At 44.7% G+C, this 26568-nt stretch overlaps 1 protein-coding gene and 1 long non-coding RNA gene across 16 annotated transcripts in view; one reads left to right on the top strand and one right to left on the bottom strand.

Annotated features, from left to right (window-relative positions):
- The window catches only part of CELF4 (CUGBP Elav-like family member 4), a 703073-nt gene that overhangs the window by 55125 nt on the left and 621380 nt on the right, over nt 1-26568 (bottom strand). For 9 of the 14 annotated variants that reach the window (XR_014576796.1, XM_083817852.1, XM_083817855.1 and 6 more), the window contains exons 7-10: nt 23563-23710; nt 18213-18362; nt 5765-5830; nt 3908-3988 (exon numbers count right to left, since the gene is read on the bottom strand). Coding sequence is in view for 12 of the 14 variants with exons in the window: in XM_083817852.1 (XP_083673978.1) it covers nt 3908-3988; nt 5765-5830; nt 18213-18362; nt 23563-23710 (445 nt within the window). In the remaining 2 variants the exon portion in view is untranslated. The remainder of the gene's footprint in view (nt 1-3907; nt 3989-5764; nt 5831-18212; nt 18363-23562; nt 23711-26568) is intronic. The other 5 variants (XR_014576795.1, XM_083817859.1, XM_083817857.1 and 2 more) reach the window with 1 other exon arrangement.
- LOC310889802 overlaps nt 5838-26568 on the top strand; it is a 35099-nt gene continuing 14368 nt past the window's right edge. Inside the window, exons 1-2 of one of the 2 annotated variants that reach the window (XR_014576801.1) lie at nt 5838-7135; nt 7597-7750. This is a non-coding gene — a long non-coding RNA (uncharacterized lncRNA). Of the gene's footprint in view, nt 7136-7596; nt 14564-26568 lie in introns of those variants that run through there. The other variant, XR_014576802.1, reaches the window with a different exon arrangement.

The raw sequence follows: 26568 nt of genomic DNA on the forward strand, positions 1-26568 counted from the left end.
TGCTCTGTAAAACTGGCAAATTCTTTCAAAAATGCCAGCTGCATTTCCTGGGGTCTTGGATGTGTTGTGCACGAGTAGGGATTCTGCCTGCATGTGCTGAGAAACACCTACTAAGGCATAAGGCAGATCAGAAGGCATGCAATTTCGTCCACACCAGGCTTAGAGGTTGGGCTTAAGGAAAAAAACAACCCTTAGCTCACCTTGAGCTCAGCTTTGTCTCACTCACAGTGCTCGGAGACAGAGAGGAAAAGACCAGGAGGAGGTGAAAGAGCAGAGGCCATCCTCAAAGCCCAGTTCTGCTCTGAAATGTGGCTGTGAAACCCATGCTGCGGCTTCCCATACCGACTCAGATATTCAAGGCCAAACTCACTCCGTTACCAACTACAGAAGATTTTTGCTAATTTCCAATGCTGAAAACTCCACCTGCTACTGAGAAACAACCTGGGGTAGTTTGATTTGTTTTATCATTCTCACATGTGAAAATTCTGCTATTAGAATTTAACAAGCAATTTCTTGTTAAATCCATCCATCCGTAAGTTACCTATCACAGTTAGATTCCTTGGTAAAGAATTCACAAAACAAGCTCTCTCTCTCTCTCTCTCTCTCAGCCCTTCTATCTTGTTTTTCCTTTATTCCTAGTCAAGCTAATCTAAGCAGTCCATGGTAGACCACACAGTTATGTGTATGGCCACTGCTTTGTACATATCTGTATATTTTCGAGAAACTGAATCCAAGAGTTGTTCAGCTCAGAATGCTATGAAGAGCTAAGTTAGTTCTCAGTGCACACAGGCAAGGATGTGTCCAAGGGAACAGGATCACTGGAGCAAGATCCCTGTTGGTATGGCAAAACCTCAGTGAAAACTCTAACTGTCAAGAGAAAGGTCTTGTTTTGGACTGAGTTAATGGATTATTGGAGATCAGTATACTTGGCAGTTCAGGGCTGAATACAGTACTAAAATTCTTTACTAAGCACTTCACTTTGGTTTTCGAAAGGGCTGTAAGTCAGCTCAAAATCTAACCCTTGCGACACCTTATGAAAAGAGAATCAAGGTTCATTTCTACCCTGACACCTACCATGGATTTTGGTTTTATCGCTTTAAGTAATAGATATTTCTGCTCATTAATACACTAGAAGAAGCACAGATAGTCTTGGTTCAGACAATGGGAAAGAAAAGCTGTAAGAAAACATAGTTTATGAATAGTTTGTATATTACAGGCAAACCATGTTGGATAATGGAAATGCTTGTATGTGGGAACACTGGAACACATAGCAAAGAGATCTGCTGTGGGTCCTTGTTGATTTGGCTTGGTTGGACCTGAGCTGCTAAGTCATTGCTCTGCCCATGCTCCTCACCTTCCAGATTGTTCGTAATTACTTGGCTTGGGGACAGCAGCCATCCCAATCTATCCTAGGTGTTCACTGTCTACATGAGTGAACTCCGCATACCTGAGCTGAGATCAGCTGTCTGTGATCACATCCCCAGCACTGTGAATCAGTGTCATAAGGAGAGCCTATGACCACAGAACTCTTCCAACAGTAACTAAAAACAGGCTGTGCCATAAGGTTGCATGAAGTTTGCAGGCAGCCCTTTGGTTGGATGCACAGTAAATGGGATATACACCTCACCTCTACAGCAAACACTCAGAGGCTGTAACTTCATTGCCTGCTCTGCATCTACTTGCTATTCAAGCCCTCAACATGTTTGAGTGCAGCAGTCACAAGCCTGCATCACTTTATTTTAATGTGTATTTCTGAGTTTCAGAAACTATGTCAAGATGAATAATACCATACAAATTTGAAATTACCCCCAAGTTTTGCTTGGTTGACATGGTCTGAATGAAGACTTTGTCTTTACCTTTAATCGTTGTCATCTCTACCTTTGATCGTTTTGGATCTGTTCCACCCTATGCACCCCATCCGCTGCCAGCAGCCTCAGCACTCATGTGGAAGCAATGACTAATCTCTACGGGAATGAAGCAGCAGCCAAGCAGTTCTGGGCTTGTTATCCAACCAGGATCCAGGAGCTGAGAGTTAGTATCGTTATTAACAATGTGATCATCGATGTTATTGTTGTGGTAGGGCTGGTTCATTAACAAATCAATGTTTGTGCACATCGTTGCAAACATAAAGCACTTTTTTCAGCACCAAGCATTGTTATTATTAGAGTTACTTCTTGCTGCATCTTCCTGTTAAAGGTTAGAGGGGCTTAAAGGTCTTAACTCTCTGCTAAGACAGTGTTGTGCCTTAGAGATTCTCCCTCTAGCAAACAGTAGAGAAATCCACAGCAGCTAAACGCTGCAGGAAAATGGAGGACACTGCAAATGGCAACCTGCATTGGACCAGGAGTTCATCTTATATATCTGGTCCTCAACCATCCTCAAGCCCAGCTGCTCATGGGAAGGAGCAAGGAGTTATAAGATAGCTTGTCCACTGGGTGACACTCACCCTCAACCCATAGAGACACACTGTGCCTGCCAAACTCAGGGGTCTTTGGGCAGTGGGTGTTCAGAGTGTGCACAACAGCTATATCTTGCTTCTGATTGTTCCTGGCACAATGCTATGCTAAGCAAAGATCTGCTCGCCATTTTGTCCTGTGCTTAATCTAGCCCCAGTAAGTAATAAAAAGCAAAGTCCTTCAGCATGGGGGAAACATCTCTGTAATGATACGTTAGGTCTGTGCATCTGTTCTCACAGCAGGGACGTGTACTAGAGCTAATCAGGAGCTGGAAGTTGTGTTCCCCAGGAAATTCTGACATCGGAAAAAAATTAATTCCAAATTAGATCGAAATGCCAACATTTCTAATTTTCTCACAAAATGAGATTTCTCCCTCAAAGTAGTTCTAGGCCATCAGAATGTTTTAGTTGGATAGCACAATCTTGATTCATTTCACTCTGACTGTTACGCTATATTAAAATATTAAATGTCACAATATATATATAATAGCACATATAACATAGAATATATCTGATTTAGTGACCTAATAGAGGATTAAAGCTGAAATTTATTTTTTAAAATGAGGATCTCTACAATAGGCTGAAGCACCTGACTTAAACGCCTCACTTAGGCAAGCAGTCTCCTCTTCTAGTTGAGTGAGAGCAGTGGACTCCCTGGAGGACGGCTGGGATTACCTGAATGTGTTTCCTCTGAGGATCCCACAGTTCCTTGCTGATAGTAAAGGAAACATGAGGGACTCCTCTCCTCATTCAGGCAAGCCTTTGGGTGCAAAGCATTACATGACATGGATATCTCCCAAAACATTTACATGCAATAATGGGAGATTCACCTCTTCTAACTTTTTATGTCTCCAGTGCAGCCTGTCCTATAGACTACATAACCCAGGCTCCTCTCGCAGTCAATGTAAAGAAATAGGTACCTTTGCTATATGATTCATCTCATCCTGGTACAGATAATATGCTCTAAAAGGGATGATTTCTGTTTCCTGATTATCAAGGGAGGCTGAAAGGACTCTATCAGCTCCACTAAATAGCAGGTGTCCGAAATGACATCACTGGCTTCTAATGAAGGGCCACTAGTGCTTTGTTTCCTATTAAATTCTTTATTCTAATGCAATTGTGGTTTTGATCCACAATCTTGTTGGCTGTCTTTAACAACCCCCACTGGGCCTACGTTGCTACCAGGCCTTTCCATGGCCCATGCACATCAGCATGCTCCCATCCCTGGGGGCTGAGAAGACAGATCTCAGCAGCTATTCCCCACAAGGGTGTTCATGCGTATTATAGTTAGTGCCAATGATGCCACATATGGAAATTGAGAAAAGACTCAGTGGACCAGGGATTCAAAGCAATGGGGCGTTTAATGGATGCTCTCTAGGTGTGTGAGAAGGGGAACCAATGTGGTGGGGATGGCATGCTGGGTCCAGCAAGGAGAACAGACCCTTCACTCACCTTCTCTCTGTTGCTGTGGGATCATGGGAGGTGGCTGTGGGAACGCTTGGCTAATCTGGCCATAAGCAGCAGGATAAGCAGCTATGGGGGAGAGAAAGGGAGAGAAGAAAGAAGGACAGATTTCAGTGCTGGGAAGCATGGAGCTTTCACGTCAACAATCACACCAAGCTGGAGGTGGGCTTTCTCTCTGTATTTTAGCCTCATACGGCCTGAGATGCAGTAAAACATCACAGTGGTGATCCAGGTGGTGGCACTTGGCCCCGAAGACCCAACCTCCCTTCAGCATCCTAACAGTAGCACTGAGGACAGCCACACGGTCTAAATGGGGGTCTCCACTGAGATCTCCCCCACCAGAGATGTGTAACCATCCCTGATGGTACCACAAGCATGCTCGCTGATGAGCTCAGCACATTGATGCCCATGCTGGCAGTCACGTGCAGTGCCCATGCATGTTTCCTTGTGTAATCTCTTTTGCGCTCTGATTATTTCACATGCTCATAGCAACACTTCACACGTGTATTTCCTCTCTCTTACTGTAACCTTCATATGCACACACCCTGTATAGGTACACTTGTGCATACACTCTCAGATATATATTTCCTTTCATGTCTACAGACACTTTCTCTTTCACATAGACACAGTGGAAACAGTGTGCGGCAATTAAACAATTTTCCCCACCTCAGCTCCCCCACCAAGCAGACAAGGGGAGCCATTCAGTACCACAGATGGTAGATGATGTGCCTTGCTGCTAAAAATACAGAGTACGGGTCGCCTGTGAACCCAGAGAGAGGGGGATAGGGGCCATGTGTGTGCAGAGGGGTTAATTAACAGCTCAAAGGGTTGAGCTGCTTCCCATCTATCAAACCTCACAAGCAATAAATGACAATAACTAAAACACCGGCAAATGAAGCCCTACATGGAGAATTAAATTAAGTTTCCAGATACAGCGCTGACATGAGATAATAGCCATTCCTCAGCGGGAGCCCATGATTGCTCCAGTTACCACAGGAAATAATGACTTTGGGGTGGCAGCTTCCTCGCAACGTTGGCCATGGACACCTCGCAAGGGGAGGCTGAACACGGCAGGGTCGTGATCTGCACCAGGTCACTTTGGCTGGTGTCAGTCCATCAGCCGCAAAGGAGCAGCTCCGCGAATGGGGCAACGTGACAGTCAGCAAAAGCTGACCCACTGGAAGTCGTGAAGAAGCTGCTGGGGAATCGGGAGTATGTCTGCAGCTTCTAAGCAGGCCTCAGACTAACTAGCTGTGATATGGCCAGTGGTGCAGTGAGGCTGACCACAGAGATGATAACTTTTGGGGTGTGCATGGTAGCCCTGTGTTCAGCAGTTGCACCTCCAGCCACACCAGAGCTAGCCAGTGCTGAGGTGTCTCATGCATGGCCAACCTGCGTACCCTACAACATGGGGATGTGCAGACATCCCAAACCCTGCCAGGGACAGCAGGGTCTGGCTGCCCATCTCCACTGCTCACTGCAGTACTCAGGAAACACCCACTTTTTTTGCTACAGAAAGTGGCCCCCAAATCAAGTGTCCTGATCTTCCTCTTGTTCATTGTGCTAAGGAGACCCGACCTGGTCCTGTCAATGAAGCTGCACCAAGGTGCAGGTCAGTGGGAGCCTTTCCCTGGTGTTTTATTGTTGAGGATTGCCTCCTTAGGGGGAGAAGACCCTGGGTCTTTGTTTGTTTTCATGAGTAGTGCAAATTTAATCTGAGGATCTGTGGCCCTGGTGTCCCTGTCTCAGCAAACACCTCGCTTGCACCAGTCCCTTTAGGTGTGTTCAGAGATTAAAGGCTTTAGAGAAGAGAAAGGTTTATTGGGAGAAAGTGTTAATACTAACGACCTGCGTACTGCTGCACTCCAGCGTAGGCTTGCTGCAAGGGGTCTGCTGCAGTAGGGCTCTGTGCTGTGGAGACAGAAGAGAGAGAAGGAATTAAGGGATTAAAACATGACGGATGCTCCCCCTTTCTCTTCCCTCATCGATGGGTGGTGTGGGACAGACAAACCCACAGGCTTAAGCAGCTTGCTTGCCCTACAGACAGTGTGGTGCAGTACCCCCATCATAACAGTCCCCCAGCTGTCCATTACCCTGTGCGACTTCAGAGCAGAAGGCAGACAAACTTTTCCTCTCTTTTCCCAAGTTTAAATTATAGACCACCTCTACTCATACAGATTTTTGGCACTGCAGCAGTCAACCCCAAAAAGCCCTCATCTTAAGCCAGGACTGACGCTGTGCTAGGTGCTGTGCACACTCAGATCTCAGTGATGGCTACAGGCGCATGAAACTTTCAATCAGAGCAGAAAACAACAGGGGCATAGCAGGAGGAAGGAGAAGAGAACAAAGCACTGGCTCCTTCCACCCTGACATCCCTTCGAAGGACCACGCTGCTGCCGGGAAGCCCCCTGCCTGGGGAGGAGAGGCTGCTTGGAGGGGAGGGGGACACCACTTGTCTGCTCCAGGAGGATGCTGGTGATCTCTGTGTAAAGCATGCAGTCCCTAGCTGGCTTCAAAGTGCATTTTTTCCCTTTACAAGTGTGCATTCCTCCCCCTAAAACTGTTTATTTTTGTGAAACTTTGAAGTCTAGCTCAAATACAACCAAAGCTAGTTAAGATTTCTTTTTTTTCCTTTTCCCCTTTGGTTGATAGGGAGAGAAGAGAGAGCAAATGAGAGAGAGTGAAACGTGTTGGATAAGCTCTTTCTTTATCTGCAGCAATAAAATATTTAAAGCAAAGCTTGGCTGAACCTCCAGTCCAAATGTCACCTTGGCCCTAATATTTCACTTCTTGTTATGAGTTTAATTTGTATTTATTGGTGCTGCATAGTTCTACACTTATTCAGTCCCTCCAGCTTCATACTTTTAGGATGACCCCTAGGGAACTGCCGCTTTCTCCCCTCCTTCCCACCTTCTTCCCTCCTACAAGAGCAGAGGTGTAGCTGGAGGAAAGGGCTTGGAGGGTGCACCCGATGGGGCCTCTTGGAAGGAAATCTGCTGGTGCTGTTGACCTAGCCAAGGAGAGAGACTGGCTAGATGCCAAAGTGCGTGATACGGTGGCAAACATGAGTGCTACGAACCCAGGGAACATGGACAAAGTGCTTTGTTACAGATGCAATTACGGATTTGATCCTTAATGGCAAAGATTACCATTGATCATGATGGCAGCCTGTAAGGTCTCCTAGAACATTTATCTCCACAAGTGCAAAGAGGAATGGTAAGACCAAACTTGGAGGGGAGAAACTCAATTAGCTGGCTAAGTCTTGGAGGCTCCTGTTGATTAAGGGTATTACTGGGTCATCGGGGTGGTCACAGGAAGAAACAGGTGGGATTGCAGTCTTAGGCTGGAGGATGGCTGGTTGAATTCCTTTGGCAGGTGGGACCTTTGGCAGGTCCCACAGTACGCATGTGAAATGAGAAAGCACTGCATTACTGTAAGGATTTGCACCCCTTGAAAAGGGGGCATGAGGAGAATTCCTTAAAACCCCTGGAGATCAGTGGAAGGCATAGCAGGGATGTAACGCTGTATTTGTCAGGTGTAGATGTTTCAGGAAACTGGAGGAAATGCTTGCAAAGTAAAAAATCTGTTTTCTACTTAGTCCTCCCTTCTTGAAGAAGGGAGTGACCAAAGTCTACTCTTTTTAACCTCTGTTCAAACCTGTTTTCCTCTAAAAACAGGCTGTTGAGCATATTGCTCCAGAAGAAAACTGAATGGTTATGAAAGGCTGAGTGATACAGCAGTTCCTGTGCTCCCCTGGGAGAAAGGATCTTAATAACTTGGACCACCCGAACAGACCATGTGCTGTCACATAGAAGGTACATCCTGAGCAAGGTGAGAAAGGAGACATGGTAGAGGGAGCAAATCTTTATAAGAGAATTATGGTCTTGCAGTCTGAAGGAAGGAGATGATCTACTGTGCCTGCCCCAAAGGCAACTGCCCTTTCTTGGTGGCACCCATCTGCTTACTGAGATAAAAAAAGAAATTCTCTTTGCTGCTCGGGAGATACACTCATAGCATTTCCTTTCTCTGCCCCAGGTTAGCCTAGCTGGAGCAGAAGGTCACACCTGTCAGAAACCACAAATCAGCTTCCCAGGAGGGCATGGTGTAGGACGAGACACCAGTCCCCAAACTGGGCTGCTGGGGCTTGCAGGCTGGTGCAGAGCACCTTGCTGATGTCCTGGGGTGTTACAGCAGGATGGTTGCTGAACATTTCTTCCGAGGTGTCCGTGCTGACATTGCTCAATCTGCAGGCCATGCAGAAAGACAGAGTAAAAGCTGAGGCTGGACTTTGGCATGCTGTTTCCTTCTCTGACATGCTGGCAATTAGCAATGACTGCCTCTTTATTGATACATAGAGCTGTACCTATCCAACTGTGGTCCTTTTTTTTTTTTCTTTTTTTTTTTCTTTTTTTTTTTTTTCTGTGCCTTAGTTGGGCATGCATGGAAACTGCCCATTCTCCCAGCTATACCTGAGTCTGCATCCTGCCCACAGGGTCCTACAATGACAAAACCCTCCAAAGAAGCTATTTTACCTCTGGCTTCTCGGGCCTGAGAGTGTAGGCTTTGTCTTTCCTGAAGGGAATCTGATGCTTCTCCTGATTTTGGTTTGAATCAGAATAAAATCTTTTTCACAATTGACACCTTTACCTGGACCCAGCTCTGGTCTTAGACCTTTAAAATGGATTAAATCATGGTGGGATTGATCACTTCATCAGAGAGAATGGATGTCAGCAGCTCCAGAAGCATCACATCATCTGGATGATGAACATGGTGTCCTAGGACAGCTGTTGTCTTTGTGCTAGTGCTATAAACTGAGTGGGACCTCTCAGCTCACTGGGGAGCTGCTCTCCTTACCCCATGTGAGGATATCTTGCCTCTCTATGCAGCCATACTCCGCCCATCATAAGTAAGCCATTCAGTGTAGGTAATATGTGCTGAAAATCACCGTTCACCTTTAAGATTAAATATTAAAACTGGGCAAATGCTTTATTTAAAGGGTTTGGAACAACAGGCATTTAAATGCAGCCTTTTTCCCTCCCACACAAAGCTTTTAGAGTTCATTATTTCCCTGAGCCTTCAGGACTTGTCAGCAAGGGGAGTATCTAACTGGGAGTTTCTTTCTCAAGAGGCTGTTTTGTGCCCCAGATTACAGAGAGAATTTCCTCCTGGCTCACAGCACATGCAAGTCAACGAGATAACTCATCCCTTGATTTCAGTCAGCTTTGATCCAAGCTGGGAATCATTTACTCCCAGGTAAAGAAGATGCAAGGTGTTTGTGGCTGACACTCAGGACTGCAACACTGACCCAAGAGTCCCTGGATGCTCTTGAAAAGGAGCAAGGCAAAAGCACCTCAGGGCTGTAGCACCAGATCCCATGGGGAGGCAGCAACCCCCAGTTCGGTGCTCTCTGTTTTATTCAGAGCCTCATGCCCTACCTTGGCTGTTTGGGAGAGGCAGTTGTGGCGATTCACCACCTGCAAGGATTTAACTTGGGAGTTCTTAAAAATAAAAGTGATGACCTTTGCTCACTGAAGAATTCATCTTCCTTAGCTCCGAAGGCGTGTTTACTCAGCAAATGAAGATGTGACTTCAGTACAGTGGATGTGCCCATGCTGGCCAACACGGGCTAGGAAGATGCAGGGACACAGGCTCCAGGCTGGCTGGGTACCCTGGCATGAAGCCAGGGTAGCTTGGGCAGCCATGAGCATATCTTCCTGCTGCCACTCGCTGTGCCAGATGAATTAAACTTAGTGAAGGGCATAACCGCCTGTTCTCCCAGCTGTAGTACGGATGAAGCCAATGGTTGGTATTGATCCAGAAATCTCAAGACACTGATTAGACATTTGAGGAAGTTGTGGCCATGCTGTGTTCAGCAAAGTGACAGCCCTCCTACATACTAATGACCAGTGTGAAGTTCAGGAAGGGCTCAGTTGTATGAGGGGCTCATGATCCAGAGCTAACCTGCCCCAGGGTTGTTTGTAACTGTAGGCTGGAGCGTAACGTATGCTAAAATTCATAGTGGTGGGGAGATGTAAATCATTTCTGTGTCTCAGCAAGACACAAGGAGGGAAGCTTGCTTTACTCTTTGGTAAGATGCACATAATGTAATATGATTGTGCTCCTTTAAGGTAGATTTACACTGTCTCTGTGACCCCTTCTTCCCATACAGCTGACAAGTCTTCTCTGTTACTGCAAATATTAGTTGAAGTTAGTGTGGCAACAACCAATGGATCTGATATCCCTGGGATATGATAGACAAAATTCAGAGATGGGGAAACTTTCTGCATTTTGAGCTTTTCTTTCAACTCTTTATGAATAGTTCTGAATTTTTCAAGTATCCTTTTCAAGAGAGTGACCACTGAATTCCGATAATGGTTACACACTGTCAGAAAAACAAACCAAACAAACATCCATGCAAACATGCATAATAATGCTGCACCCCTGTTCCTGCAACTTGTCCTCACAAGCACTCCCAATAATGGTGCTCATTTCATAGACGAGATGTTGTCTATGCTGTTTGTGCTGGGGTTCCAGTCCACTGTGATCCAGAAGGTAAACAGCTAAGTAAGGCCAGGTAAGACCTATGGGAATGTAGGGGACACTAGATGAGGAACGAGAACATCATAAAGGACCTACAAGGGCTTTTGGACCAGAACAAGTGCACGCCTATGTTGTAACATCAGGCAAAGACCTCAAATGTGTACAAATCTGCCCATAGATACCACTTGAAATAGCTTTCCTTGTCGTCATATTCATGAAGATCTTATGACCAATATACAGACATTTGAGAGATCAAATGTGATGTAATGTGATTAAATGGGGATCAGCTGGTGAAGTGAAAAAAAGCAGAGAGGCTCCCGAGAGGCCAGAGGACAAGTATCAATCACACCAGCCCCACTGAAGGTAGTGTAGCTGCTTTACAGAAGCTGAGGATCTGGCCTTGCCAGGGCAAACTAAAGGTGTACTGTGAAAACAGATGCTAATAGTAACTTCATTTGGCAGCTCAGGGCAAGAGCCTTATCCCTGGACATTGCCTCTATATTAATTTGATAATTTCCATATCTCCACGGGAAAAATTCTGCTCAGATACTATTGTCTCTTTGCAAGACAATCCTGGCCAAGATGCCACAAGGTGACCATGGCAGATAACCTTCCATAAACCTGGAGACATAAAACAAGCCAATGACCTACTATATGGCCATAAATATAAATTTAACGAAGGCAGCACTTATTCATTAGGCAGAAGTCAAGAAATGACTCCCAAGTCCTTCAAAGAAAGTAGATCTGTTAATGTCACTTTCTGAATCCTCTGCCTGATGCCAAAAACCAGGGATGATTTCCCAAGTCAGCACGAAATACCAGTGCTTTAAAATGAACACCAGGAGGCTTTCTTACTACTGATATAACTCTAGATGGAAGCCCAAATTTTTAAAGGAGCATTCAGCTAGTGTTAGACCCCACATTTAGCTTTTGTCAGAGAATGAAAGGATGGAGGTGGTAGTAAGAAGCACACTGTTAAAAAAATAAAATCAGTTTAAGGGATGTTCTACAAGGAATCCCTCCTGAGATGCCTGTAGCCTGGCTATGGTACCTGCAGCTGAGCTGTTACGTGGGTGCCCCAGGTGAAAATGGTTGTAGGACAAAGGGATGGAGTCTTCTGTGGCACTCAGGGACGAAATGAGGAGGAACTGTACTGAAGCCAGTAGAGGTGGTGAGGAACAACAATGCTGGTTACTGCCTGGAAGCAGAAGACCCATTCCTCTGAGAGACGAAATAGGGTCTGGCAAATTTTGGGCCCCTACACACCCTAGGATTTTACTGTGGTAGAAGGGGTCAGCAAACCTTCCACCTATATGATATACCCTCAAAACCCTTCTATTCACTGACTGCATTTCCTGGCAGTCATGCTTTATTTCACCTATTTCACCCTATTTTCCAGCGCTGCTCCCTTCACTGATCTACAAAAGCATGTTATCACCTCGATCCACAGCTTTGTGCTCTGCCCCATCTATTCATTCCTCTGACAGACCCGGGGTATCTTACACCTCTCCCTGCACCTGTCTCTGCAGCCTCTGGGAGGGCGGATGTGGGGTGCGGGGCGATCAAATGGAGCCAGGGCTGCTCAGTCAGGGTAGGGGGGAAATATAATAATGATAGCATGACAAATCTAAGTGAAGGCCAGGATTAAAATAAATAAATAAATAACCGAGTGGGAGGGCTCTATTCACCTTCTCCTTAAATCCAATTTAAATCACTCTCTACAGCCCTAATCTATATCCATAATTATATCATTTCGTACAACAAGCTTGCGAGAGGTCTTAAGAAATTTATGTAGATTAAAATTCATGGGTGCCATAGTACAGATTCCATATTATTAAGATTGATTAGGACAGCTGATGCTGTGATTAAAGAAGCCAGCGTTTACTGTTGTAATTAATTAGGTATTCAGACACAACAATAACTGCAATAATAGAAAGAATGTGCTGATCCGGCAGAAAACAGAGACTGATTCTGTGTTTTATAGTCTCGTTTTGTCATTTAGGACACCACTCAGTCAAAGACATGTTGTCCTATTGTCTCTTCCTGTACAGATCAGGGGAGCCATGAAACCCAGGGAATTTGTGCCCCCCGCTCCATCTTGTGGGTTAGAAACATCTTTTTGTAGCGTCCTCAGGCATAGGAGATGCTTGTTCGGGACCAGAAATGGCCATACTATGGAATTCATATAGCGCATCCCTGGAAATCAGGATTATCCTTAGTATGTTCTTAATAGACCTGCCTCCAAGCCTCATCCACAGTTGGGCCCCTGCTGAGACAGGTGCTGTGCAAACACACAATAGGAGTCATGTCTGCCAATGAAGATCTTCCAGTGGGCAAAGCAAGAAAGACATAGAAGACTCAGAAATGCGGCAAGGTGAAGGTGGTTGCCCAAGGTGATGTACTAATTCAACTGCAGAGACAGGACCAGGCTTCCCTCCTGTTGCCTGAGCCCATAAACACATAAATCGTAGTCAGGTTTTTAAAGCTATTAGGGCACTTAACTCCATATTTTTTTGGGAGCTTGCTCTAAGTCACCTCTGAAAAATAAAGCTCAAGGTGTTAACTCACTTAGGTGCCTCTGAAAACTTTAGCGCAGTGCCTGCTTTGTATTTACACCTTCTTCCAGATCAGAGGAGAAAACACTTTGGCTCTGGAAAGGCTCCCACAGCTGCCTTAAACAACCTCATTCATTATGGCTGCAGCGTGATCGTTGGAAGTACACAGCATCATTAAAGTAGCTTAGACTACAATTGAAGATGGCAACTTATTATATTTTTAATGAGTGCATTCCTTCACTTATTTATTTTACCAGTAAAGCGTGGTTTATGGCACGTGGCAGATTGTTACAAATGGGTCAAATAAATGCTTCCCAGTCATAATGATGTTTCAGGAGCTCACTGTTGCATTTTTTGAACTGCTGATACAGAATATGAAAGGGAAAGCTCTCACTCAGGGATTTAGGGTGGACAAACACAACGAAGCTAAAGATTTCCTATAGTAAGCAACCTAGCCTCAGGGCTGTTGAGCCAGGTAATTTCTAGGGCATGGTGTATGACCAGACCAAATGCTATGGGGCTTGGCTTTCATCCTGGACCTCCTACAGGTGCAGGAAGGTCACTCCTTATCTGTTCTTCTCATTCACCTGCTCTGTGTGACCCCTTTGAAATGTCAGGGCATGTGCTGGGGCAGCGGAAGCCAGTCCCTTTGTCTGCCTGTACAGAGGAATCCCTGATCCTGGCCAATGCCACCAGAGGGTGTCTGTTGTGATCGGGACCGAGCCTGTGACTGACTGTCCTGGAGCAGCAGCCTGCCCATCAGCAGTGCTGCTAGCTAATTGACAAGCTAATAGATAAGGCTGTCGTATCAGCATGCCGGCAACTCCTCCCCTACAAAATGAGTTTGGGTAATGATAATAATTACAGATGGAGTCTGAATCCCATCTCTGCTGGCAATGGGTGAAACTGGTTACTGCCTGATGGCTCTTTGTTGAGCCAAGGAAAATGAATTTATGGTGTTGCGTCAGTTCCTAAGACATGAGTTTCTATAGCACAGGAATTCACCCATGGGGGACACCTTTGCTGCCGGTCTCAGCTGTGGCTTGGAAAGGCTTGGCTGCCTAGTAGTACTGACAGCTAGTCCTCACCAGAGAGGAGTGGGCCTCAAGTAGGGCATGAAGCGGAGTTTGCTGTCTTGCTAGCCCAGATGTGCCCACTGCATAAGCAACAGGGAGTGGAGGGACTTCTGCAATGTCTGCAATGAGAAGTTATAAAGCTATTCCTGGCAGTGATAGGCAGACAGAAACAGAGCCATGAATGAGGCAAAGTATTTATAGTGTGTTATGGACAGCTGAGGGAAGTCTTCTTTTATAGTCCTCAGTTACCAGTCTAAGTGCACTGAAGAACCCAGCGTTTTGGAAAACATTCCCCCTCTGAAGCTCCTCAAAATTGCCTTACCACTGGGTCCACCCCTGGCTTTAGTTGGGCTGGACATCCCCTGGCCCGCGATATTATGGGCTATATTTATGCTTCCTTCCTGGGCACATCACTGGGCAGAAGATGACAAAGCAGCGCCCACACTTTTCTGAGTGCTGTGCTCTGTGGCCCCTTCCAGTTCCCTTATTCTGAGTCACTGAACCCGTGACAGCTGCTCCTGTCTCTCTCTTGTTTGATATCCTTAGACCTCCCAGTTTTCTCCTCTCGCTCTCCTCTTCTCTTCCCGAGGAGGCTTTATTTTTGCAGTAGGCATTTGATCTAGATCCTCACAATGCAATCCAGTAGGGGAAAGACCCATTCCTGGAGAGCAGAATTTTGATGGTGCGAAACACAGCAGAAACCAGTGCTGATGGCCTCCACTGTTATTGTAGGTCACACACTGTTACAAGGGAGGCACCGGGCTCTTGGTGGCTGAGAAGTGTTGGCAGAAGAGCGCCATCCTTGTTACTATGATGAATGTGAAAATGGCAAATGCTCTTGTGCTGCTGCAAAGTGACTTGTCAGATCATGGCACAATAGATTATGTTCTTTGTCCCCACTATGTGTTGTGACACACTGCCATGTTCAATAGCTCTGCAAGTTGAAAGACTAAAGTGCATTAATGCACAAAAAGGCCAAATCTCCAGAAGGACTCATACTAGTTGAAGGAGAAGATTTTGCTCCCTTGTGATTCTGTCCATGCCAAAAAGTGCCCTGTGAACCATTATGTACATACTGGTTGAGCTTGGAGAGGGTGTGAGCATGGCTTGCAAAGAGCATGTCTGCAAGGAATTGTTTTCTGGTGGTGCTGCATGGATCCATAGCCCAACCAAAGCCACAGAAAGAGAGAACTCCTGCAGAGACTCGAGCTGTGATCAGAGATCTGGTGAGTAGGGATGTCTGACCTACTCTTGCCTTTGCCCCAGAGTCATGGGAGTTTCAGTAGTGAAAAACCTAAGACCTAAAAGATAGCGTGTGTCTGTTCCTGCTCCAGACAAAGGGAATATTAAAAAGAGCATTGGTGAAGACAGAAAAAAAATAGTGAAACTACAGGGCAAATAGAATTACATGATTTGGACCTGCTTTTATAGTGTGAAGACTGGAGTTCTGAAGTCATTTAGATGCAACATCAAAAATATTATAGCTAGACACAAAGGTGGACATGTAGACAAAAGTACACAATTAATGGGATTTATTTGGGTCTGAATGATGTGGATGTCATGCCTCTACAGATTTTGATGGTCCTGTTTTGCTATTTTCAGGCAACAAACCACATTCTGCTACAGGATATAATGGTCAGAACCCACATTTCAGTTTTTTTTGTAGAGTATGAAAGAGTATCTGAGAGCAAAATTCAGGCATTAAACAATATATAGCAAGTCATAACCATAGCAAGACTAGTCTTGCTATGGTTACATACATAATACTGCAGCACTCTTGGCCACTTTCAGAATGAGAAATATATCATAAAAGAAAATTGTTTGGAAGGAAGATGCTGACTTTGAATAGGGACTGGCATGTTCTTTTCTTCTCTATAGCGTTAGTGCAATTGCATGCTTAGCTTTAATATTTTATTTCTACCCTTGCATTCAGAAATGCAGAACCACAGGGCAGTGCCAATAACAGATGCTACAGAGGAAAGTGCGAAAAATCCCATAATGAACAATGATGGAATAAGCTGCCCAGTGATGAAAATTTCTTTCTAACCCCAAGCAATTAGTGGCAGGATTATATCATAAAACGTGAAGGTTTTTGTCCTTTCTACATTTTTATCCAGTCTAATGTGACTGTGGATGTTCTCATTATCCACATAAATGTCTAATCCTTTTTTTTTATTTTTTATTTTTTAATTTTTATTTTTTATTAATGCTGGTAAGCTCCAGGCCTCAATAAAGCCTGTGGCAAGGAATAAAGTTGTGGAGAGTGCATTAATGCTCATGAGAAGGTAGAGAATATGATGGAGCAAACACATGACGTGTCCTACACCTAACCTGCTACAAAGGATCTTGTTGTCAGGGTTTCATTGCTAGTGGGGACAGGCAGAAATAAAATGAGTGGTAAGGTTCTGGCTGACCACTTTACACCTCTGCTATCACTTACGATGTCACTGAGTTATGGGGAAGCTGAGCCCTAGGAAGGACCAATGTATTGCTGAGGACATGCTGAGATAAATTCCAACTTCACACAAAACAAAATATTTGGAAGTCAGCTCTACTGGCAGAAAGGAGACCCTCATCCTGCGGGGAAGTGAAGCAAGGATGACTTTTATCTTTCAGTGTGTTAGGCTTTTGGTGTTTGTGCAGGGACTTACTGTAGATGCTGGCTGAATGAGTCTCAAAAACTCAGAGAAGATCACATTAAGGCCATTGACTTTCATATAATCTTAGATGAAATACCTAACTCAAAGCTTTCTTTAATTATGGGAGTATTTGGAGGTAGTAATGAAAGCTCAAATCATTATGATTCATCTAGAGAGATCATCTTTTCTCTGATATCTGCAGTAATGTATCGTGGAAAATTAGCTAAGAAGCTAGATAAAACAAAAAAGAAGATATATGTAGAAATGGATGGATAAACAGAGAGATGACAGACTGGCAAACAGGTAGATGCTTAGATGAATCAATGGATATATTTATATCACCCTAAAGATAGGGTGTTTTCTTGCTGCGGTGGCTGATCTCACTGAGCACACTAAGTCTTCCTTCAGTCTTCTGATGCCTCCCCATAAGCTACCAAGAGCTCCCCATCCCTCTAACCTGCTACAAACTTGTACACATGTCTAACTTCTAGCACAGTAAGTCCCTTGATTTCAATTGTGCTTAAAGTTGAACTTATAGCTAAATGTTTACAAGGTGTATGTGGGAAGAAATTATAACTATTTTTTCAATACTCTTGATATTTCTGGGCTTTCCTTTGCTGCATTCACAGTTGTTTTGTCTCCTTTTATTTTTTTTTTTCCAGTGACTTTGAGCAGTAACTAGGCAAGACTTTTGTACTTCTGCGTTATGTGATATTTTTCCTTGTAGCTCATAAAGTCCCAAGTGATGTTGAATCTTCTGAGTTTTCAGGACTGGTTGAGATGGAAAGATTTTCTTTTGTTAGGGCTTTTGCAGGATTTTGCTGGAGTATCTGAGTGAATGTTTGACTTCCTAACAGAGTAGGTTAATCTGAGTGCCCCAGGGTAAAATACACCTTTGCCAGCTGGTGACTGGGATCAATTAGTAACATTTATTTAGAATTTTATTTTTATGATTGGTATTATTAGTATGTGTACACCAATTGGTTAGGAAAATCTTTCCAGCAAAAGCACAGCCTGGAGCAGAGGGCTGCATCAAATCCTGAGGACCATGGAAAAATGTTAGTGCACATTAAGGAACCCTAAGTTCTTGGTGATTACAGCTTCAACGTGTTAATATATTTCCTAAGTACCAGTACAGAGGCAGGTACCTATTCTTTAATCTGCCTCATTCATTCGTGACTGCCAGGACTTGCAAAATTACCCCTTCAATACTGTATCTTTTGAGCTTGTCACAGTCTGAATCCTAGCAGCTGTGCTTCAATGGTGAAGCTGAGCCAGTTCTGTGGCTGTGTTGAAGGAGCTTCAGTCTCCAGACCTGGTAAGGCAACAGGGCTTGAATGCAGGTGTTCTTTTCAAGACCAGCACCCACTGCCTGTGCCCATGGTCTGAAAGTACAAGGTATAATCTTTCTAAAGCAGCTTACACTACCTCAGATGTAGACGATTTCCCTATGACTGAAGGAGCAGGTTGTAGTCTGGCTTACCTGGATAAGGGTGGATGCCATTAGCAAACACAGCTTCTGCGGCGGGCTGCCCATTAGCCTGCGGCGGAAGGCCAGTGAAACCATTCACCCCAATTGGAGATGGGATGCTAGGCACCGCTGGTGCAGTTATACCAGGAGGCGTGCTTCCACCTGCAAGTGGGGAGAACACAAAATTAAAGCTGATGAGTACTCGAAGCAATAACTACCTGGAAAAAGCTACTAACACAACAGCTGTGACCACCACAGAGAAGCCCTCTGATAACTCAAGAAATGAAAAATCTTCCAAATTTTCTCACAAAGAAAGGGACTGCTCACACCATCACAGGACAAACTTGTCATTGCTCCCCTATTTGGAAAGCACTTAACATAAGAAAGGCTTGCAAAGCTTCCTTCAACAGAAAGGCATGTGCTTGGTGATCTACCTCTAGACTAGATCCACAGCTAACATCAAGTCATAGAAGACAGTAGGAATATCACGCTTCCTCCTCAGCTCTCTTCCTGGAGTACTACATGTTTAATGGCTTAATAAGCAGGCATTTCTTTCCTAGGTATCATTTAGCACCAAAAGAAAATTCACAGTCCCACCTTTCTACAGTTTCTCTTTAGAGATGTCAGCTTTGTGGGCGTAGTGATTTCCAGGGCTACTCTTTCTGCACTCTCTCATGAATACACATTTAACGTGCAAACTAAACTTCCTCAGCATCAGAGATGCTGAAAAGATTTGGCAAGTTGATTTATAGCCTAAAGGCATCCCTTGATACATTTTTTAGTGTTGCAGTTTGGCCCCAGCCTGACTTTGTAGAGTTTTAGTAAGGATCTCCCACTGAAAAGGGGCAAAAGTTGTGCTAGATTTGTTTTTTCATGGAGCCATACTCCTCCCCTTCTTCCCAGCTCCCTGCCATGGGGGGCTGCAATGCTGCTATTTCAGAGAAACAATTTAATCTGTATGTTTTGGGTGGGATCCTGTGAAGAAGGATCTTCACACTGGTGAAGAAATCTTAAATTTCTGAGGGGAGAATAAAATCTCTCTGCTATCTTATTGTCTTCTCCTATGTCAGTTTAAAATGACTGGACAGTCTGTGCTTCTTGAATCATTTTCAGGACGTTTCTGGAGACCCCAAGTGAGTTTTCAATACGTATGAAATCATACTTTTCTCTTGCCAACTGTGGATGAAGTTAAACTATCTTATCTTCAGCAATATCCTTCTGTGTCAGGGTATACTACTGACTGAAAGTACCATTTTTGCAGGAAACTCTTTTTTTAAACCAATTGAAGAAATTTTCTTTGCCATAGCAGCACACCGTGATGGGTTAGTCCAACAACACACTACTGACTACTTAAATCTCTGTTGGTACTTTAAGAGAGCCAATAAGATTCATGAGCTGTTTCTATATGTTCTGATTTGAGCAGCCCACGAAGCAGGCAATATTTCATCTCTTTTCTTATACCCTGAGCGGACAAGCTGCTGCTTTCCCTTTGCTTATTTAAATGGTGTTGGCCTTTAAAAATGTCCTCAGTGGGGATACTGGGAGCCAGTGGTGGCAACCCCAGACCAAAGGCAATGCTCAAAGCATATGCCATCAAATTGCAAATCACAAAGGCTAGTTAAAATTTCAGTTTCATTTCTGGATCTCTCCTTTATTTGCATAGGCAATGTAAGTAGTTTTTTCTAAAATTGCAGCAAGGGATTTGCGCTTGCTATTTTGTGCATGTGTAAGGAAGTTTAGGCATATTCATTGCAATTCTTTAATTTTGTTCTTTTAAAGAACCCCCTGGAGAGGTCAGATCTGTAGTCGGAGGAAGACTGGCATAATGCCACCACAGAGAACAAATGGCAGTGTCGCATGCCAGTTGTGCATTTCTCCCCAGTTTGAGGCATCTCACTGCAGCTACTCCAGGTGCAGATTTACAGCATGGAAGGAGAGGGGGAGGAAGGGAGGAAGGGAGGAAGGGAGAAGGGAAGAAAGGAAGCCTAAATGAACTTTCATTTCTAGCCCTCTCTTTGCAGTAAACAGTGTGGCATAAGCAACCAGGAAGACCCACTTTTCCCTCAGATTACACCAAAGATGGGAGAAAAGCAAAATATGCACCAAACTTTCAGAGACATCAAATTAATTTCCTTGCAATTGTGGACTATTGTGCAAGATAAACCTGATTCTTTTAAGAACAGGACAAAGTTATTATGGTTTGAGTTACCCACTGGGACTGCCTACTGCTCTGCATTGACTGCAGGCAATCCAGATGACTAGTTCAAACTGGTTGTCTCATTTTTGTATGGTTAAAGCCACATGAAATGCACCCTGTCTCTAGTCTGTTAGATCTGCCTGGATCCAAGACTCTTGAAGTTCCCAGGTCCCATGGGAACTCATGAACATCAACGAACTCATGGCCTTGGCCTGAGAAACCCACTGTCCTGGGGGTTGGATTAGGAGTGCTGCAGAAGCAGGGTCTGGTCTGAAATGGAGGTGAGATCCCGAGGGGCCTAAGGATACCGGCACAGAGGCATGGTGCCCAGCCAATATCTCCAATGCCTTTAGGAATTCTGGGTTACCAAAGTCTTTTTTATAGCACAGTTTTTCTTTTGCTTAGGAAAGATCAAAACACATTTTTTTTTCTCAATGTTCCAAACACTTTTTCTAACGCCTGTTTTTCACAGAACTTTGAAATGTTTCATTTTCATTCCAAGTCAGAACAAAGATATACTTCAATGACTAGAAATCCTGCTATGAAGCAGAATGATCGTTTTCCATTTGGCTTTCTGAATGCTAACAAAAGCCAGCAGGAGAATTCACTTTAGGCTTCATATATCTCCTGGCTACTCAGAAATCGCTGCTAGTGTTGTAGGCTTGCTTGCTCAGACGTATGTGAAACATTTGCTATGCATCTTATCACAAGCTTTGTGAGTGTGGCAATAATACAAGGAGGCATTTCAAAGTTTAAACATTTCACAGAATCACAGAATCACAGAATTGTCTAGGTTGGAAGAGACCTCCAAGACCACCTAGTCCAACCTCTGACCTAACACTAACAAGTCCTTCACTAAACCATATCACTAAGCTCAACCAATATCACCCAAGAAATAATTGTCAATGGACATTTCCACACCCCTTTACAGACGTTTTTCATGAAGTAAGCTACATATTCAAGGTAAATCTGCAATAATGCCAAAATGCATGGGCTCCATGATTGAAAATATGTCATAAGGAAAGTGCAAAATCTGCCACCATGAAAGAGATCAAGGGACCGTCTAAACCAGCATCTTATTTTCAGTAATGACCAGTCATGGGTGCTCTGGAAAGCATGTAAAAAACATGAGCTTTCTTTCCTCTTGTATTCTGAGAATAAGAGTTTAACAGTTCCCAGAAGGCAGGGGGCACCTCAGAAGAGGAGCAGAACTTAGACAGAAGAAGAGCTAGGATATGTTCCATGTCCTGGATATCATGGCAGACACAGGATTTGGCTGTTGTACTGGTATTTACACACCTATGTCACAGGACTGCTAATTCTCAAGACACTTATATGCAAAAGGGCTTGTGCTCTTTTGTGGTGAGGCTATCATGAGCCACAGCCTGGATTCAGCTTTCCAGGCCCTGAGAGCATTTGAATTCCAGACATTCTTTGTTTGACATTCTCTCTGCTCCCACCAACACAAAACAAATCTAGCTAATGCAAATATGATAATCTTTCCAGCAGCGGGTTTAAAGGGTGCACATATAATTAAGCCACTTTTCTATTTGGATTCGCAGTAGCTTCATCGACTCTTTGTTTATACATTTATCATTGTGTAAACATATATTTCAAAATGTATGGTGTAAGATTTTCAAGTCAAGCACTTTTTCTTGGTTCTCCGTAAGTTCATGTAGAATGAGATCTGTCTTTCTTTCTCCCCTTTCACCTCCACACCCTCATATTCTAATACAATCTGACCCAGTAGCTGCTGACATTGTTCCCAGCTACAGATTGCAAAGAGAAGCTAATAGGTGTGCTAATGGGGAGGTTTTCTTTGGCAGACAGAGGTTAGCAGAACTGGATTCATTATAACTGGATTCAACAGCATCCAAGCCTGCTCTGCCGCAGTACCTTATCTCCCTGCCATCCAGTGTTTCTCTGCCATGAGGTATCTTTCCTGGCTGCTCTGTCAGTTGGCCCTTTCCTGCTCCACTGCTGGTGCAGACTTCTCCATGTTCAGCAGTGAAGCTGCTCTCTTACAACCCTGCTCAGCAGGAGTCCCAGATCCTGCCTTCCTACCACTCACTGCACCATGGCTGGCTCAGGCCTAGCTCACTCCTGCAAAAACTCACCCCAAACCCATGTCAGGCTACTCCTCTCCAGGCTACCTCAGTGCTTCAGCGCATTGCTCACTGCAGTGCCGTGTCACTGAGCTCAGTCTCACCTCCAGGACCTCTCATAGGAAAAACTGGTATCACCCCTGGGACACTTCAATCCCAAACTGTCCCTTAGAAATGGTCCTTCTCTGCAGTTACGACCTTGAACCTTCTGCTCCCCTACCAGAGTCAGCAGTATACTGCAAACCTCTCCAAATTCTCACTTATTTCACAGTTTGACCCTGCTTCCCCAGCTGCCACCCTAGTCCCCTGCTGTTAGGCCATCCACCACTGCATGACCACCTGTCCTGTCAGTTCCTTGACCTGTTCCTGCCCAAATGATTTCCTTTTGCTTCAAGCCCCCAAAAAGCCATTCCTGTTTCCACTTCAGCTTAATTCTCTGCCTCTGAATAACATAACCCACCTCCTAGCACAGGCTTCTTGCAACCTGTTACAGTCTAGCCAGACCCTGGCAACCCATCACTGACTACCTGTCTCTGCTCCAGGAGCAAGAAACCTTCTCACCAAATGTGTGCATTCCAGGTAGCTCCAAAGACCTTCCCTGAGCACCTCCCGTCCTATTTCACACCAGCACAAAGCTTACGTGTTCCAAAGACACCGCTCATCTCATTAACAACATAGCATCTCACACCAAACCTTATTTTGTTTGTCGTTGGACATGCCTGGCTGTGACAGCACTAGCACTGACCCTTCACGTGTCCATACACACCACCAATAAACCAGCACAAATCACTGGGGGATGTTTTGTGACGTTGTGCCATTGATGGTAAGAGAAACTAACCCCCAGCTGGCCCCGGTAACGGCAGAGGCTCCCTCCTTCATCCCCAAAAAGGATCTGGTCACCTCTGCTCCTTCCTTCTGGTGGCCTTCACCAGCAAGACTGCCATTTTAGGACACACCTCCTGGGGAAGAAGCGGACACCTAACACATCCTTCCGGGTCTCCTCTGCCACATGGCCAGATTTTCCTGCCCGTTGCTCTTTCCACCCCTCCCGGCCCCTTACCTGAGGTTGGTGTCATGGGGGCGGCCGCCAGGCCGTTCATATTCAGAGCCGCCATCTGCTGCATCTGGGCTGCGGCGAAGGCTGCCATGGGGTTCAGGTAGCCGCCCTGCGCCACTGAAGCCATGATCGCGGCCTGCTGCTGCATCAGCTGGAACAAAGAGAGCAGGGAAAAAATATCACGCGGTCACCAGCAGAGCAGCCTGGGGCACCAGCACCAAGACGGAGGCCACACACCAGGGTGTGAGGGATCCCTCTGGTTTGAGATGTTAGCTCACCATGCCTGTGGTACCCCCCAATCTTGGCATTCTTTCTCACTACAAGGGGCAAAGTCTATCATGGCAGCTTGGGGTCTTTATGCCCCCACATCCCCAGTGTGGAGGCCTCCTGTAAGCTGGACTCAGCACTCTGACTGCCAGACCCTTCCTTGATGAGAAAGGCAGAGAAAACACTTTATATGTTCCTGAGCAGAGAGGTTTCATGGCTTATGTTGCTTGTATCAAAGCTCTGGGAAAGCAGCGGTGGCTGCTGAGGGGAGACCAGTGTATGTGGAGCAGTGACGAGTGAGGTTCCCCTCTCCAGAGCAGCAAGCTTAGCTAGTTCTCTGGGGATAACTTGACCCATTTTCATCTGGTGGTGAGAAAAATCACTATCATGTTGCTGGGATTTCCTTAATTTTTATTTTTTCTAGAATGTCATCAAAATACCGCCTCTTCTAAAGCACCTACTAAAGGCAGAAACAAGGAACCTGGGCTATATTTTCAGGCATTTTGCAGTAAGAATTTTGGAAGAGAAGGGTGGCAAATGGATAACTATGCTGGAAATGCTTCCTATATTAAAACCAGACCTTGCTACCATTATTTTTCACTCTGAGCCTAACTCATGAACAGTGCAGTTCATGTGTACAGTATGGCTGCAGTGGGCCGGTAAAATGCTACTGGTGTGAAGGAGAAGACAGCTTAGATGAAGCTGCCTCTTGTCTCACTTCTCTGGAGCTGTACAAAGAGCCAGATGAGGCACATCTGAGGTCCTGTGAGACAGTGTCCAACCCCCAGTAGTGACTGACAGTGGATGCTTAGAGAAAGGGTGGGGAAAGAGGATGGAGCAGAGACTGAAAACTCACTCTATTCATTCCCCAACCTTTGGTAACATATGACTTGATGACAACAACAGAGAAGGAAATTATTTTTTTTATAAAGATTTTAAAAGTGACTCATGTCTTTGCTGTCTCTGGGATGAGTTTTGCTGCTCTCTGTGATTTCGGTTCCTCTCCCATCAAGAAATCACCCTCTGATGCTGTTGTTTAAGCACACGGGATACGCTTCTTGGCATTAAACAGACTTCAAAAGTCACGACAAAAAAGTCATGACAAATTTGTGAGAAAATCTGACAAAGTCACGACAAAATCTGCTCCTTACTGTTTAATGTTGAAATATTGGCTAAATTGACAGTTCTTACATATACACACTGAAACAAATCCTTGAAATCACCACTCTCACTCAAATACTGAACATTTCCTTGTCACCCTCTGTGAAGAGACAAAATTAAAGGATGCTCTGCCACTGATCCACTGTATAACCATGCACAAATTGTGCAAACTTGCCCTGGTTTCTCCAGGTATAAACTGAGACACAGGATATCTGTCTCCCCATGCAGGGGTGACTTCAGATCTATAGATGAAGAGTGCTGTATTAGAGTTGAGTACTATTATTTTTTGTAGCCTCATGCAGATTGGTGCCAAGGTGGTGGCTTCCCCTTTGATTGTTAATTACCCTTTTTTATTGTACCCTGCATAAGACACTTTCACATTTTAATTAGTGATATCCTGTTCATTGTAATTACTGATGGAATGATTAGACAGTCTTTTCTATTATAGCACAGTGCTGATTCCCCTTTAAGGAGTACATTTGTATCGTACATTTGTAGGCATCATTTGAGTTTATTCTCCAGATGAGGCACTGAACAGGTGATTTTATTAAGTATGCCAATGAAGTGAATGAGGAAAGGGGAATCCATCCATCTTTAACACTGGACTGACTCCAGCACTAGGTGTACTGACCCATATCTCATTTTCTGTGCCAGGTATTTTCACCTGGGGACAGCTGAGGATATAACTGGCTGGTTGCAGAAATGATGGCCAAGATCTGTGCCTATAGGATCCATTTAGCATTGCTGATCCAAGTAGCATCTCCCTGAGATGGATGCAGTTGCAAGGGCTGGGATCAGTCCCAGTCTGGCCTTTGCTGACTTTTCTCTGTGTTCCTCCACAGCTGATCAGAGCTGCACAAATAAACACACCCCAAAACATAGAGTGACCTACAACTGGTAATGTGTGTGCCATCGTCAGTCTGGCTGGCAGATAATAGCCTGGAATTTGTACCAGGACTTTCTTTAGGATTTCTAGGGCAGACAGTGGACTTTGATTTTGACATTTCCCTTTGTTAGATTCTGTAAACTAAATACAGATGGGGTTACCTCTGAGTTAGTCACCTATTATGGTTGATGTGATAACGGGCAGAAGAGTCTAGGCCAAGATTCATCTCTCCCTTCTGTACCCAATTGCCTCTGGGCAGATGAATTGCAGCTTTGTTTCTTCCTATTGACTGCATGTGAAGCCCCTGGTGATCAGTTCAGCTGCACATACTGACACAGTCAGGTGAAATCATTCCCACTCCTTACTTGGCCCTCAGCAGATATTTTTGGATGTCGGTTCCCAACCATATAAAAGAAAAGTGTTAATCCTTTTTTTTGTTTGTTTCACTTTTATGTAAGAGACACAGGGCTCTATCTAGAAGACACTGTGTTGCCAGTGATAGTACAAGTGATTGTGCTGCTCCAAAGACAATCTCCATTTTGCACTCAGCAGAGCTAAGCAATCACTTGTGACATTATTTATGGCTTATGCAACTTCCTTTCCTGCTTATAGATGTTTCTAAGCTGTTCAGAGTTAACTCCACAACGGCAGGTGCTTCTCCTGGTTTGCAGACTGTCTGTGTGGCTTCTTGTCTA

This window comes from Anser anser (genome assembly GCF_964211835.1).
Source record: "Anser anser genome assembly, chromosome: Z".
Classification (NCBI taxonomy): Eukaryota; Metazoa; Chordata; class Aves; order Anseriformes; family Anatidae; genus Anser; species Anser anser.